Source organism: Hemitrygon akajei, chromosome 3 (assembly GCF_048418815.1).
Source record: "Hemitrygon akajei chromosome 3, sHemAka1.3, whole genome shotgun sequence".
Lineage (NCBI taxonomy): Eukaryota > Metazoa > Chordata > Chondrichthyes > Myliobatiformes > Dasyatidae > Hemitrygon > Hemitrygon akajei.
The window spans coordinates 51,849,087-51,866,201 of NC_133126.1; the positions used below are offsets into that span (position 1 = coordinate 51,849,087).

The 17,115-nt window shown below is 40.1% G+C and overlaps 1 protein-coding gene across 2 annotated transcripts in view; it reads right to left on the reverse strand.

The window, feature by feature from the left end:
• cnih1 (cornichon family member 1) overlaps positions 1–17,115 on the reverse strand; it is a 29,256-nt gene that overhangs the window by 4,125 nt on the left and 8,016 nt on the right. For both annotated transcript variants that reach the window (XM_073039869.1, XM_073039868.1), the window contains one exon: positions 9,935–10,047. In XM_073039869.1, the coding sequence (XP_072895970.1) occupies positions 9,935–10,047 (113 nt within the window). The remainder of the gene's footprint in view (positions 1–9,934; positions 10,048–17,115) is intronic.

A 17,115-nucleotide genomic window follows, 5' to 3' on the forward strand; every position in this document is an offset into this window, starting at 1 on the left:
TCGGCTTGAAACTTTGCTTGTTTCTTCCCCTCAGCAGATTGCTGCCTGACCTGTTTCATTCTTCCACCATTTTGGATGTGTTAATCCAGATTTCCAGCATCTGCAGAATCTGTCATAGTTCTAAATTCCTTATTGGATTTCCTGGTGACTGAATGAATTATGCTCTACCTCACAAATCTTCCATTAAATACTTAAGATCCATAACTTTTAAAAATTACTAGGAGGTCACCTTCAGTGTTTTCTCAAAAGAGACCAGTTTGTTCATCCTTTTCTGATATACAAATTCTTGCATTTCTTGGTTCATCCTTCTCTATACCTTCTCCAGATTTGTTTCTAGCTGTATCAACCAAAACAATATGCATTGTTCCAACAGCGACTAATCAAGGTCAATATAGGTTTAGCATTACTTTGTTATTTCTCAAAATGAACCACTGAATTCAATGCACATTTAAAAATAAAAATTGCTTTGTGAACCTGTGTACTTTTAGTGACTGATACTTTATAAATCATTTGTTCAAAACAAATTATATTTTATAGGATTTGTATAGGATCACACATTTTCATATACTTCAGCGAGGGATGAGAACACAATTTCACTTGAATGAAATAGGGTTACAGTACATTAACTAAACTGTAACCATTCCTGGTACAATCAATATACACTCAGGTTACTCTATTAGGTACACCTGCTTGTTAATGCAAATTTCTAACCAGCCAACCACGTGGCAGCAATTCAATGCATAAAAACATGCAGACATGGTCAAGAGGTTCAGTTGTTTAGAACATAGAAGAAATGTGATGTAAGTGACTTTGACAGTGGAATAATCGTTAGTACTATACTGGGTGATTTGAGCATCTCCGAAACTGTGACCTGGGATTTTCGTGCACATTCTCTAGTGTAGTGGTCACCAACCTTTTTATGCCCAAGATCCCCTACCTCGGCCTTAGTGAAAGGCAAGATCGACCCCAGATCTATTAGTCACATGCATGCATACCGGGGTAGAAAAGACTGGAAGTAAAACCCCACAACCCGGAAGTAGAAATAATGTATAAACACCAGGGATACCCACCCTTTTTTGCACCACGGACCGGTTTAATACTGACAATATTCTTGTGGGCCGGCCGACGGGAAGAGGGGGGGATGTTAAACACGACCGGAATACAGCGATACTCAAAGCAGGTTCCTTATGTCCAGTCTATTCTGCAATTTAGTTTTCGCGGCTCTCAGCACTTAGCTTCTGTCCCACTTGCTCACATTTTTTCCACTCACAAAACTCAACAGGTTTGGCTTCAAGTTCAGGGTGCTTAGACTCAAGGTACCGAAGCAGTTTTGAGGGCTTCATTGCCTCATTAGACAGCCACCAGGCCCGAACTGCAGCCTCCCGCCTGCCCGCCGCCTTGGCCAGGTACGGCTGGTCGTGGCTGGGGTGAGAGGACAAGGTGAGGGCCGGAGGTTCCCGTGCCGGGGCCGCAGCGGTCGCAGTCCGGAGAAAGCGACCGACCGAGGAGTGCAACGGGGGCCCACCCACCCCCCTTGTAGGATCCATCGACCGACAAAAGTTTGTTTCAGTACATCGCAGCAAGGTAGCTGCTCTGCTACTTATGAAACCCTGAGCCCGAATTAGGTCGTCTGCGAATATTTTAGCACCAGGTTCCCCACGAACATTCAGTGTGGTAAACAGGTTGAGAGGTGATGCCCATCTGTCCGCATTCCCGGCCGGTAGCAATGGCACTTCCCGCTGGCCGCGCGAGGCCAACCAGTGATCCCTGGCGCAAGGGTGACACTACGTTTAGGCGACTGATGACCTTGCCTGGGGTCAAGTTCAACAGTAGGCGTGACAGGGAATGAGGAAAGGTGCAGCTGACTCATATTGTTTCCTCGCGGCCCGGTGGTTGGGGACCACTGAAGTTCACTGTGTAGTGCGGGGAGCTACACACATGCACACTGGGCAGAAAGAACGGAACTAAAACCCCGCAACCTGGAAACAATCTCTCAATAGTATTTGCGTATTTATTTTTCTTTTCATTTTTTTTCAGGATCTACTGGGAAAGTCTCAAAGATTGACCAGTCCATCGTGATCGATGGGTTGGCGACCACTACTCTGGAGCAAGGGTTCCCAACCTGGGGTGCAAGACCCCTTGCAAGACTCCAATGCATAAAAAATATTAGGAACTCCAGCTATAAAACATCCAGTGAGTTCTGAGGAGAATGGCCAGTCTGGTTCAAGCTGATGGGAAGACAACAGTAACTCAGATAACCACAGGTTACAACAGTGGTGTGCAGAAGAGCATCCCTGAATGCACAACATGTAGAAAATTGAAGTGGCTGGGCTACAGCAGCAGAAAACCACATCGGGTCTCCTTAGATACTCCTGTACCTAATAAAGTGGCCACTGAGTGTACTGGGTAGTTTGGTACAATCAAACATTCCTCTTCCATCAATTTAAAAATTGAAGGTCTCTTCAATTGAGTGTTTAAAATAATGAAAAAGCTCAGTAGAAACCATCACCTGGTAAATAGTTTATTATTGTCACGTGTACCAAAGTACAGTGAAAAACTTAGTGAAAACTTTTTTTCGCATACCATTTATATAGATCAATTCATTTAAACAATGCAATGCATAATAAAACAATAACAGAAGGCATAATTCAAGTTACAGATAAAGTGCATTGCAGGTACACAATAAGACACAAAGTTGTAATGAGGTAGACTGCGAGGTCAAGAGTCTCCTTTTGTACTAGAGATCTATCCAAGTATTAAAACAGTGGGACTGAATCTGTCCCTAAGCCTGGTGCTACATGCTTTCACTCTTTTGTATCTTCTGCCTGACAAGAGGGAGAGGAGCGAATGACCAGGATGGGTGAGGGTTTTGATTATGATAGTTGCTTTACCAAGGTAATGAGAAGTGTAGACAAAGCCCATGGAAGGGAAGATGGTTCCCATGATATGCTGAGCTGCGTCCACAACTTGTTTCTTGTGGTCATGGACATACCAAGCCATGATGCATTACTATATACATCGATAAAAAATGGTAAAGGTCATGGGGGAAATGCTAAATTTCTTTAGCCTACTAAAGAAGTGGAGATTTTGTGGCTGTAGAGTCACTTCTAGGTGATGTTCACTTCTAAGAACTGAAGTTCTCAACTTCTCAACTTCAGCTCCAGCGATGTAAGCAGGAGCAGGTGCACTACCTCCCCTTCCTAAAGTCAATGACCCAGCTCTTTTGTTTTACCGCCATTGAGGAAAAGTTTGTTGTCATGACACCATGTCACTTAGGCTCCCCATCTTTCTCCTGTACTCCAGCTCATTATTATTTGAGATACGGCTCATTACAGTAGTATCTACAAATTTGTAGAAAATGTTAGCGAATCTGGCTATTCAGGGAGTACAGTAGAGTGCTGAGAATGCAGCCTTGTAGACATCAGTGTTGAGAATAATTGTGGCAGAGGTGTTGTTGCCTGTTCTTAAAGGTAACAGTCTAGTGGTTAGAAAGTTAAAGATCCAAGAGAGGAGCTGAATCCCAGATCGAGGAGTCCGGAGATGAGATAGCTTGAAAATTACAGTCCTGAAGGTGGATCTGTAGTCAATAAACAATAGTCTAAGTTAGATGCCTTTACTGTACTGATGCATAAGTGCAGGGTCAGGGAGACGGTGCCTGCCATATACTGTTTCGGCAGTAGGTAAACTGCATTGGGTTGAGGCTGTATGGATTTAATGCGCGTCATAACCAGCCTCTCTATGCCAAAAATTGAGTCAGATCCACTGGGTGGCAGTCATTAAATTTTTATATTTTTTTTGGTTTTAGGATGATAGTGGTCTTTGTAAAGCATGTGGGAACCTCAGATAGAAGTATGGAGAGGTTAAAAATGTCTGACAATCTCCCCACCAGCTGATATGCACAGGATCCAAGAACACAGACAGAGACACCATCCTAGCTAGGTACTTTCTGCAGGTTCACTCTTCAGAAGACTGAACTTACATCCATAATAGTGACTATTTCAGATGCATTGGATGCTGTTGAGGCAGGTTTAATTTAGAGGATAATATTAGAGCTTGATTGTTTATATCAATGATTCAGGAAGCTTTTTTATAAACCATACAATATGCCATGTATCTGGTGGAAATATGGCTTTTTAACCCTTTCCACAGGGCTATAAATGGTCATAAATAAATTCGTAAAATCAAAATTGAGAAAAGACTTTCATTAGGTAAGGAATCAAGGAATAGAGATAAAAGCACTTAAATGAAAATATATTTGCATAAACAAAGTTTGTGAGCCTTTGCAAATACTTGGTTTTCTGCATTAATTACTCATAAAATGTGTTCTGATCTTCATCTAAGTCACATTAATAGACAAACACAATCTGTCTAAACTAATAACACACAAACTTTATTGAACACGTTGTTTATTCATTCACAGTCCTGGCTGGGAAAAAGTATGTGAACACTTTATTTAATCACTGGTAGAACCTCCTTTAGCAGCAATAACCTCCACTAAATGTTTCCTGTAGCTGTTGATCAAATGTGCACAACGGCGAGGAGGAATTTTGGACCATTCCTCCATACAAAACTCTTTCAGTTTATCAATATTTTGGGGATACCTTGCATGAACAGCCTTCTTCAGGACATGCCAGAGCATCTCAATTGGGTTAAGGTCCTGGACTTGACCATTACAAAACACAAATTTACTCTTGTGTTTCTTGTTGCATCATCCAACTTCTATTAAGCAGGTGACTGACTGCTACGCAGACATTCTCCTGTAAAACGTCTTGATACAATTTTGAATTCATGTTCCCTTAACAAGTGTAAGCTGTTCAGGCCCCAAGGCAGCAAAGCAGCCCCAAAACATGATGCTCCTTCCACCATGCTTCACAGTTGGGATGAGGTTTTCGTATGCAGTGCCCTTTTTTCTCCAAACATAGTTGTGTACACTTCTGCCAAAAAGTTCAACTTTTGTCTCATCTGTCCACTCAACATTATCCCAGAAGCATTGTGAAACATCCAGATGGTCTTTTGCATCTTTGAGATATGCAGCAATGTTTTGTTTTTGGAGGGCAGTGGTTTTTTCCCCATGGTATCCTTCCATGAACACCATTCTTGTTCAGTGTTTTTTTAAAATAGTGGACATGAACAGAGACTTTATCAATTTCCAGGGATTTCTGTAGGTCTTTTGCTGTTACCCTTGGGTTCTTTTTCACTTCCTTCAGCATTACACGTTATGCTCTTGGTGTGATCTTTGCTACTCTCCTAGAGTAGCAATGGTTCTGAATTTCCTCCATTAATAGACAATTTCTCTTACTGTGGGCTGATGAACACTCAGGTCTTTAGAAATGCTTTTGTAGCCTTTTCCAGCCTCATGCATCTCTACAATTCTTCTTCCAAGGTCCTCTGAAAGCTGTTTCAAACAAGGCCTGATGCACATACAGATCAGGCTATGTCAGTAATCTGACTTCTGTGTGTCTTTTTTAAGGGGCCAGGCAGCTCTACAACCCAATCTCATCTCATTGATTGGAACACCTGACTCCAAACAGCTTTTGCAGAAGGCATTGCACATACTACTTTGAACCTAGACTATGATTGTTTAAATTATGTACTCAGTATTGACAGAGAAGTAGTATAATTGTTTTTGTGTTATTAGTTTAGGCAGAGTGTGTTTGTCTATTATTGTGACTCAGATGAAGATCAGCTAACACTTTGAGTAATTAATGCAGAAAACCAGGTAACTGCAAAGGGTTCACAAACTTTTTCTGCAACTGTACATCAGTTTGGTGTGATTGAATGACAGAACAGACTCGATTTTATACACACAAATAAGAAACTCAAAAAATCAAGCTTATTTGCTTTGGATCTTTTTTGACAGTTCAGTTTTCATTCAGATATGCAAAGTGTTGGGAAACATTCAAAGAAAGAAAGAACAGGTTATTAACTCACAATGAGTTGTTAATCACCAAATAACCTTTGTCATTCCTTCCACCATGCCATACCATCATGGGTAAAGAATGATTTGTATACAGGTAGAAAATAGTAGTTCAGGTTCTTAAAATCTATTTTTAAAGCAGTAAGTAATGACATCCTTTCGCTCTATTTATGATGCAATTCTAAACTATTAGCATGTTGTAAAACAAAACAATGGAAAACCATCATGGTTTTGCACCTTAGAATATGATGACCTCAGCACCACGAGGGCTAAAAGCAATTCCGATATTATTGTCATACTTCCAATTCCAGAATCTACTTGATTCTTTTGAGGGAAACTTATGAAAATGTTCTTTCGTGGGAAAGGAAACAAAAATAGTAGATATCAGGTACTGCCCTGCGGTTTGTGAAGGAATCAGTTAAAATGGCCCAGTATTTTTCTGGATATTATTGAGGTGCACCCCTCTGGAAACCACTAAAAATTCCACTACTTACTAACTGTATACTGTGTATCATGCCTGGAGCTATAGAGCAACCTAGATGTCAGTTTGAAATATTAGATAATGGAGTTAATGCTGCTTCCACTAAAAGGAGAATTTTTTTTTAATGCAGACTTTCATGAGATCTTGCAATAAACCTTCACCACAGATTAACAGAAAATCTTGTAAGCTTTGCTGAAATCCAAAATGTCATACTTAATATTTTTCCGACACAGAATCACAAGCAGCAGTAATACAAGGCTAAATCAGCCCGTTGAGTGAATCTACCAATCAGTAACATCTTGTCTGGTCCAATCTTGCTTTAAACACAATTTTCCTATGATCCCTCTCATACCCACCAACTCCTCCTTTGTTCAACAATGGGTAATAATATCAGAATATTCAATGTATCTACCCCCACAGCTCCCTATAGGAAAGAACTGTTGAGTCACAATCTGAAATGGGTGAAACTATGCCTGATTCTAGATACCCCCATTCTCCAAACGTTCACTTTGTCAATCAAGAATCTTGTCTTTCAATATGATCACCTCCCATTTTTTTCTTTGCTCCAGCAAGTATTGTCACAATCTCCTCAACTTTTCTTCATGTCAATCCTGTCATCCCAATAATTAATCCGGTGAACCTTCACTACATTGCCTCTAAAGCAAAAACATTGCTGCAGAACAAAGCTGCTCATAATCCTCCAGATGTAGTTTCATTAGCATCCTACAAAGTTGCATGAAAACTCACCTATGGTTATACTCCATGCTCTTTGTAACAAAGGTCAACATTCAACCACCCTTCCTAATTATTTGCTGACATTACCTGCTGACACTGTGTTTCATGTATAGTAAAATACTGATGATCTGCTATCTGACTCTTCAGGAATCTCAATGGTTCAACTTGTCTCGCAACTGACATTTCCCCACACTGGCCTGGCACTTTATTCTTTAAACGTACTGGAGTCACTGCAAGATTTAATACAATGTAGTGCAGTATATTAAAGTTAAAGGTGAATTAAAATTGTGTGGGATAGCACATTATTTAAAATGGCACGAGCTACAAAATGTTGCAATGCACAGGGATCTGGAATCCTAGTAAAACACCAATTATTGCACACGTTTGGGACTATGGTGGTGCTATGCTGTCAAAAGTTCCCTTTATCCTACAGATAATGAAATTTGTTAAATACATGGACTTGAGGTTCTCAATATCATCCTGAATGCTTACTCTCATATTGGAGGGATTATGGTGAGGATATTGCATTTTTTGATGGAGATTGAGAACACTGGTATTATAGATAGTGTAGATGACTGGCAAAGAATACAGTGGAATATAGATCAGTTGCAGATAAGGGCAGTGAAATTGTAAATGGAGCTTAACGCAGCCAAATGTGAAGTGTTGCACCTTGGCAATTCAAATGTAATGAGACAGTACAATGTTAACAGCAAGACCCCTAATAGCGTTGATGAGCAGTGGAATCTTCAGGGTCTAAGTTCATAATTCCCTGAAAGTGATTACATAGATTGATAGGGTGGGAAAGGTGGCATATTTATTTATTATTGAGATACCCTCCCGGCCCTTCAAGCTTCGCAGCCCAGCAAACCCCAATTTAATCCAAGCCTAATTTACATTGACCAATTACCCCACAATGGTAAGTCTTTGGACTGTGGGAGGAAACTGGAGCACCCAGAGGAAACCCACGTGTCACAGGGAGAATGTACAAACTCCTTATAGGGCAACAGTGGAAAAAACCTAAGTCGCTGGTAATATAAAGTGTTGTGCTAACCACTACACTACTATGCTGCCCTTTATTATGGCAAGCTTGACTTTATTAGTTGTGGAATTGAGTTCAAAAATCAGGAAAGTTTGTTGCAGCTTTATGAAATTTTTGTAAGGCCACACCTTTTTTGCACGCAGTTCTGGTTGCCCGATTATAGAAAGGATATCGAGGAATGAGTGCAGAAGAAGTTTACCAGGATGCTGTATGGATTAGAGGGCATCTGCTACATTCTCTGGAGTGGCGTAGGCTGGGGGGAGGTCTGATAGAGGTTTCTGATTATGAGAGGCATAGATGGTCAGATAGTATCTTCTTCCCAGGGTTGAAGTATCCAAAACCAGAAGCATGCACTTAAGGAGAGAGGAGATAAATTCAGAGATGTGAGAGGCAAATTATTTATTTATATAGACATAGTGGTGGGTGCACTGGAACGTGCTGTCCGGAATGGTAGTAATTGCAAATATATTAGGGATTTATAAGATACATTTAGATGGGTACATGAATGTGAGGGAAATGGAAGGTTATGAATATTATATAGGCAGAAGGGATTAGTTTAGTTTGCCATTCAATTACTGATTTAATTGGCCTGACACAATATTGTGGATTGAAGGGCCTGTTCCTGTGCTGTACTGTTCTATGTTCTATTCCTGAAAAGTTTCCTGTCCATCTGTTGACATCTTACTATGACAGAAGTCAAAATTGAACATGTGTTTAGGCAAACAAATGAAACGGCCCATCCATCAAAGCAGACGAGAGTGTAAATGAGGCCCCAATGCTGGGAGAGGACCCAAGATAAAGTGAAAAGATTTTGTTTGCCCGAATCTAGACAGGTCAATCCATACATAGTAAAACATTAACACAGAATGCAGAACATAGTATTTGTTAAAAAGAAAATCCAGTGCAGATAGACAAAAATGGCAAAAGCTACAGTGATGTAGATTGGGAGATCAACAGTTCATCTTTATGGTACAAGAGGTAAATTGAATAATCTAATAACACAAGGATAGAAGCTGTCCCTCAACCTGGTTATACATGCTATCAAATGTTTGCGAACTTTGTCCAACAGGAATGGGAAGAAGAGAGAATGACCATTGCCAGAGGAGTTCTTGATAATGTTGGCAGCTTACCCAAAACAGTGGGAAGTGTAAGCACAAGACACCTCAGATTCTGGCATCTGGAGCAATAAACAAAGTGGGAAGTGTAATCAGAATAAAGACTTTTATGCTTCCCTGATACAGCTTCCACGTCACTCAGTTTTATTCAGTCACAACAGATTCTATGCTATTGCTCAAAGCAATCCCATTTCCTCACTACTTTTCCCTGAAACATGTCCACATTCCCATACATGTTCAATCTGATACAATTCTAACAACTGAAAGTTATCATTTACATAATGACAGCAACTTTATTGTTGGACTTAAAATTCCAAGAATAAATGCAAGACTGGATTCAAATCTAAATAATTTTATACTAACAGCTCAATTATCACATTTTCATGAATTAAATTTCTTATTCTGATGTCTACTGCACTTTTAAGTTATCAACATGCTGGTCTTTAAATATTCCTATCTAAAAATTGATAAGATCATCTGTTGGGCTATAAAAGAAAAATCACATGGAACAAAGACAGAAAGAACAAAGTTTTACCAAAAATGCAAATAAACTAACAAATAAATGATGCGTAACTAACATGGTAAATTCAATTACTGATACAAAATGAAGAAACACTGATGTAAAATACCAGACAATATTAACTTACCTCCAAATATGATAGCCCAGCAATGGCATATTGAGACCAAGTGTAAGCCATTCAGATGCACAGAGAAACATGACACAGAAGAAGGCATGGATAAGGTACTCGGGAAGTACCAGCTGAAAAGAAAATCTTAAAATGAGTATGTTTTATTATACTTGCTTACAGTTCTAAAATCTGGGCAAAAAATCCTAATCTTTTGTTTTATGTAACTATCCTATAGCAAAAGATTTCATAGTTACCAAAGCAATAGACTTTTCCAGTGGGGCTCATTTTGAATACAAAGGATTAATTATTAAAAGTGCTATATCTGGTGCTCAGTAAAACAGATTAAAATACTGCTGTTTTAATTATGGGCACCAGAGTCCATTCAGCCAGAGTAAAGAAATTTAAAGTATTTTCTTTGCTAGTTTTACGAGTTCCAGAAGTCTCAATTTAGTTCTGAATATATGCAAATCCATAATACTAACCATAATCCAGCACTAATCAGTGTCAAATTAGCAATTAAAAAAACCACTGGGAAGCTGAAAGACTTTATCAAGGACCTATCCATCCCATGTAAAATGTGTCATTTACCAACACTGTTTGAAATATGGGAGAACAGGTTAGATCATACTCTATATATATATATATCTATATATATATAAAAACCTGCATGGAATTAAAAGGAAATAAAAGCATGCATTTCAATTGAAAAAAATAAAAATAAAATTTTCTAAAGAAGCATTTACATGCCCTGTCAAGGTTGTAAATGTGATGAGAGGCAAGCATGGCAGAGCAACAGAAGCAGCACAGAATGACCCTATCAAATCTCATTCAAATTACGTAATTATTAGAGCATACAAAGGAACAGCAGCTTGGAGTAAAACAACACATGAGACATCTGTACAACATGCAAAGCTATGTGAGTTAATTCTGTCAATATTTTAGAAAACTTGTTCCTAAAAGAACTTTAATCCCTGAAACACAACCAAAGTCTGTGATGCAAACCAAATCGCAGTGACCCCACATAACATCAGAATATGCCATTTCAAGGGCTGACTGCCCTGCAATCATGTCAATCTTCAAACTCAGAACTTCAACTGGAAGGATTTGAGAGCGTAATAAAAAGTCAAACATTTCGAGATTTATTTTAGAGCAGTATAAGGTGCACATAAAGGCGATACAAAAATAGAGGATAAAAAAGTGAAAATAATGTGAAAAACTAATTGAAATTCTATTTATGACTAATCTTTTTCTGCCTCAAATTTTGAATACGAGTTTTGTATTCAAACTAGGAAAACGACAAGAGACACAAGCAAAAGACAGAAATGGACAGTAAGTGCAGAGCAGAGCTGAGGGAAAACTCTTTACAGTAGCACGTGATAAACAAAAAACAGTCATACTAGATGTTAACACTTAATATTGCTGAAAGTCAAGAATAATCAAGGTGTAGAGGTGAAATTTAAAAACTAAGTGCATGTAAATATAATGACAGGTAAAATCACAGAACCTTCTTGAACTGATAAACAGAAAGAGGATAACCAAGGAAAGAGTAGAGAGGGCACACTTGAGATGGAAAATAAACCTTGTGTGCGGGGGAAATAACTTCTGAATTAATACCTGCTATTGTCTTCACAAGAGAGAGATACAAAAAATATTACAGAGAATATACTGTATGCAATGTTGGCTTTCATAAATATAGCAAGAAGAATAAAGGGTGTAAAGGTAGAAGGGCTGAAGTGTGTGTCCTTCAATGCAAGAAGCATCAGGAACAAAGGTGATGAACTGAGAGCTTGGATACACACATGGAATTATGATGTAGTGGCCATTACAGAGACTTGGCTGGCACCAGGGCAGGAATGGATTCTCAATATTCCTGGATTTCAGTGCTTTAAAATGGATGGGGGGGGGGGGGGGGGAAGGGGAGGAGGGGAGGCATTACTGGTCAGGGATACTATTACAGCTACAGTAAGGGTGGGTAATGTAGCAGGATCCTCTTTTGAGTCAGTATGGGTGGAAGTCAGGAACAGGAAGGGAGCAGTTACTCTACTGGGGGTATTCTATAGGCCCCCTGGTAGCAGAGATACCGAGGACCAGATTGGGAGGCAGATTTTGGAAAGGTGCAAAAATAACAGGGTTGTTATCATGGGTGACTTTAACTTCCCTAATATTGACTGGCACTTGATTAGTTCCAAGGGTTTAGATGGGGCAGAGTTTGTTAACTGTGTCCAGGATGGATTCCTGTCACAGTATGTTGACAGGCCAACTAGGGGGAATGCCATACTAGATTTAGTATTTGGTAACAAACCGGATCAGGTCACAGATCTGTCAGTGGGTGAGCATCTGGGGGACAGTGATCACCGCTCCCTGGCCTTTAGCATTATCATGGAAAAGGATAGAATCAGAGAGGACAGGAAAATTTTTAATTGGGGAAGGGCAAATTATGAGGCTATAAGGCTAGAACTTGCGGGTGTGAATTGGCATCATGTTTTTGCAGGGAAATGTACCATGGACATGTGGTTGATGTTTAAGGATCTCTTGCAGGATGTTAGGGATAAATTTGTCCTGGTGAGGAAGATAAAGAATGGTAGGGTGAAGGAACCGTGGGTGACAAGTGAGGTGGAAAATCTAGTCAGGTGGAAGAAGGCAGCATACATGAGGTTTAGGAAGCAAGGATCAGATGGGTCTATTAAAGAATATAAGGTAGCAAGAAAGGAGCAAAAGGGCTGAGAAGAGCAAGAAGGGGACATGAGAAGGCCTTGGCGAGTAGGGTAAAGGAAACCCCAAGGCATTCTTCAATTATGTGATGAACAAAAGGATGACAGGAGTGAAGGTAGAACCGATCAGAGGTAAAAGTGGGAAGATGTGCCTGAAGGCTGTGGAAGTCAGCGAGGTCATCAATGAATACCTCTCTTCGGTATTCACCAATGAGAGGAAACTTGATGACGGTGAGGACAATATGAGTGAGGTTGATATACTGGAGCATGTTGATATTAAGGGAGAAGAGGTGTTGGAGTTGTTAAAATACATTAGGACGGATAAGTACCCGAGGCCTGATGGAATATTCCCCAGGCTGCTCCAAAAGGCGAGGGAAGAAATTGCAGAGCCTCTGGCTAGGATCTTTATGTCCTCATTGTCCACAGGAACGGAACCAGAGGATTGAAGGGAGGCGAATGTTGTACCCTTGTTCAAAAAAGATGGTAGGGATAGTTCGGGTAATTATAGACCAGTGAGCCTTATGTCTGTGGTGGGAAAGCTGTTGGAAAAGATTCTTAGAGATAGGATCTATGGGCATTTACAGAATCATGGTCTGATCAGGGACAGTCAGCATGGCTTTGTGAAGGGACAGTCAGCATGGCTTTGTGAAGGGCAGATCATGTCTAACAAGCCTGATAGAGTTCTTTGAGGAGGTGACCAAGCATATAGATGAGAGTAGTGCAGTGGATGTGATCTACATGGATTTTAGTAAGGCATTTGACAAGGTTCCACATGGTAGACTTATTCGGAAAGTCAAAAGGCATGGGATCCAGGGAAGTTTGGCCAGGTAGATTCAGAATTGACTTGCCTACAGAAGGCAGAGGGTCATGGTGGAGGGAGTACATTCAGATTGGAGGATTGTGACTAGTGGTGTCCCAGAAGAATCTGTTCTGGGACCTTTACTTTTCTTGATTTTTATTAACGACCTGGATGTGGGGGTAAAAGGGTGAGTTGGCAAGTTTGCAGACGACACAAAGGTTGGTGGTGTTGTGGATAGTGTAGAAGATTGTCGAAGTTTGCAGAGAGACATTGATAGGATGCAGAAGTGGGCTGAGAAGTGGCAGATGGCGTTCAACCCGGATAAGTACAAGGCAGAGTACAAAGTAAATGGCAGGATACTTGGGAGTGTGGAGGAGTAGAGGAATCTGGGGGTACATGCCCACAGATACCTGTAAGTTGCCTCACAGGTAGATAGGGTAGTTAAGAAAGCTTATGGGGTGTTAGCTTTCATAAATCGAGGGATAGAGTTTAAGAGACGCGATGTAATGATGCAGCTCTATAAAACTCTAGTTAGGCCACACTTGGAGTACTGTGTCCAGTTCTGCTCACCTCACTATAGGAAGGATGTGGAAACATTGGAAAGGGTACAGAGGAGACTTACCAGGATGCTGCCTGGTTTAGAGAGTATGCATTATGATCAGTGATTAAGGGAGCTAGGGCTTTACTCTTTGGAGAGAAGGAGGATGAGAGGAGACATGATAGAGGTGTACAAGATATTAAGAGGAATAGACAGAGTGGACAGCCAGCGCCTCTTCCCCAGGGCACCACTGCTCAGTACAAGAGGACATGGCTTTAAGGTAAGGGGAGGGAAGTTCAAGGGGGATATTAGAGGAAGGTTTTTCACTCAGAGAGTGGCTGGTGCGTGGAATGCACTGCCTGAGTCAGTGGTGAAGGCAGATACACTAGTGAAGTTTAAGAGACTATTAGACAGGTATATGGAGGAATTTAAGGTGGGGGGGTTATATGGAGGGCAGAGTTTGAGGGTGGGCACAACGTTGTGGGCCAAAGGTCCTGTAATGTGCTGTACTATGTTCTCTATTCTAAGAAATATAAAGAGTTACTATTTTTGTAAGCAGAAGAATTGCAAGTTAAAAACAACTGTGGTAGCCTGGGAAATAAATTGACAGAGTAACAGAATACAAAATAATACCAAAGTTTTTTCTGAGCACAGGGAAGTATCCCAGAGGTCAGAACTGAAGCTACTCTTCTTCTAAATCCATATAATTATCTAGGCTTGGATGTAAGTACATTACTTCCAGATCTAAAGATGACACAAAACAAGGCACAATGAACTAGTAATGTAATTTTCAAGTGTTTTATTTTGTAAGAACACAATAAAGATGGGGTACAAGAGCACAGAAATTGGTCGCAGTTGGGTAGGAGACAAGGTATGTGAACAGTCCATTGAAAGTGAACAGGATGAGAGAATGATTTAAAGGTAAAACATCATGAAAGAATATAAAACCATAAACTACACTTCTGCCACAAAAGGAACAGCATGTCTACTTTTGAGCACCACAATTTTGCAGCAATATGAAAGGTCTGAACAACCTACAAAGGAGATTTAGTGAAATAATTTTGGGGTTAGGTACTGTAATGCACTGATTAAGATTTTTACTGATATGCTAAGAGGCATTTTATTTTAGCAGTTTTGTGTAAAAGCAGTGTGTCCTGCTGTTAAAATGTTTTGACTTCAGCGAAAGATAAAGGAGCCATGTTGTCCAACCTAGACTTGTGTCAGCCAATCAGGATTGAGGGATGTTCTAGAGAACTGGGTGGGAAGAGATTTCTGATGGGACAGTAGTCTGGTTGGTTGCCTTTCGGCAGGAGCTGTGGAGCAGGGCAGAAGGGACGATGTTACAGAATGCCATTGGAAGAAGTGCTTTGTGCATGTGAATGGCTCCAAGGAGCAAGGGTCAATACTCCTGAGAGAGCTTGTTCATTCGAGATGGTCTTTGAGGGAAGTTTGGACTGTGGCACGTGCTTTCACGCGGACAGTGAGTCCAGCGCATGAGTAAAGGAAAGAGTAGGGAGGGCATCCTTGAGCTGGAAAATAAACCCTGAGTGCGGGGGAAATAACTTCTGAATTAATACTTGCTTTTGTCGTCACAAGAGGAGAGAGATACTACTCCAGAAATGAGCTCCACTGTTTATATGCACATTGGACTGGTTTAACTGTAATAGGGCCTTTTATTTTTCTTTTCCCTGTAACTGTATATCAGGTAAGTATACTTTATTTGTAAATTTATACTGGTGCACAATCTGTCATTTCTGGGCTACTGATAACTCTGTATGAGCAGTATTTACACAGCATTCGCTCAAATCGAGTATCCTTTAATAGGAACATCCTGACATTCTTGTTGGTTGAACCCCAAATCATGCCAACCCTAGATATGTATTGTTTATGAAAGGCAGCCTTCTCACTACTGAGTCACATGGTTGTTAGCAGAGTTAGCTAACGAACCAAGTTGATGTATGAGGCCCGGTGAGAGGGTTACAGTACTTTAGTTAAAGTGGAGCAGAAATAATTCTCAGGATAGAAAGGGCAGTGAAATATCTTTTTTTAAAACTCTCAATGTATTTTAATTAGCATTGAACCCAATTCACAGCAGAATCTTGCTTAAGGTATTAATTCTTGACAAACTTTGTCATTTCCAGATCACACACTGACTATTCTCTTTTCCCAAATGACTGTTCATAGAAATAAAATAATGGCAATGGAAAATCTATACTAAGGTTTTCCAGCATTTCTTAAGCTTGTATTGAGCCTTCAGGTAAGCATTACTAAGTATTGCCTCTTTTGAATCTTCAGTCATCTCTTTCTAAACTCAATGTACCTAAAAAAGTCTTTAGATTTTTGTATCTCAGTGCCTGGGGCAGGGACTGGGTTTTCAAAGACTATTATCTTAAAACGTCCAAAATTCTCCAAGAGAAAGTAATTAATTGACGTTCACCTAACTTTTCTTCACATTAAATTTTGGGTAGAAATTGGGCAAAACAAAACAAAATCCTAAAGAGTAGAGGCATAAATCAAAACTGATTAATTGGCATTGGGGTCAAGACTAGGGGTTATACAAGGCCACAAAATAAATACGAGCAGGAGTTGGTTGGTTGCTCACCATTCAGTAAGGCCAAGGCTGATCCAGTCTGGGCCTCAACACCACTTTCTTCGCTCCCTTTACTCTCTTATTGCTATAATGTTTGTCGATCTCCATTTTGAATGCACTTAATGACTTACAGCTGTCTGGGACAGAAAATGGGGACCCCTTTAATCTGAAGCTATGTTTGTTCTCACTAAAGGAATCATCATTCCAGCATCCACCCTGTCAATCCCTCATCAAAACCTTAAGGGTTTCAAAGAGATCAATCATCATACTCAAATGAGTACAGACCCAACCTTTCTTCACATGACAACACTTTCATTACAGGAAAAAAAACTTAATAAACCTTCCCTGCACTGCCTTTAATGTGAGCACATTCTTCCTCAAATAAGGGAGAACAAAACAATGTACAGTACTCCAGGTGCTATCTTACCAGTGTTTTGTAAAGTCACATAAAATCTTCCTTACTTTTACACTCCACAATGATTTCTAATTGACCAGCATTCCATTAGCCTTGCTTGCATGCCAACTGTTTCAACAATCTCATGTACTGTATGTTAGATTCTT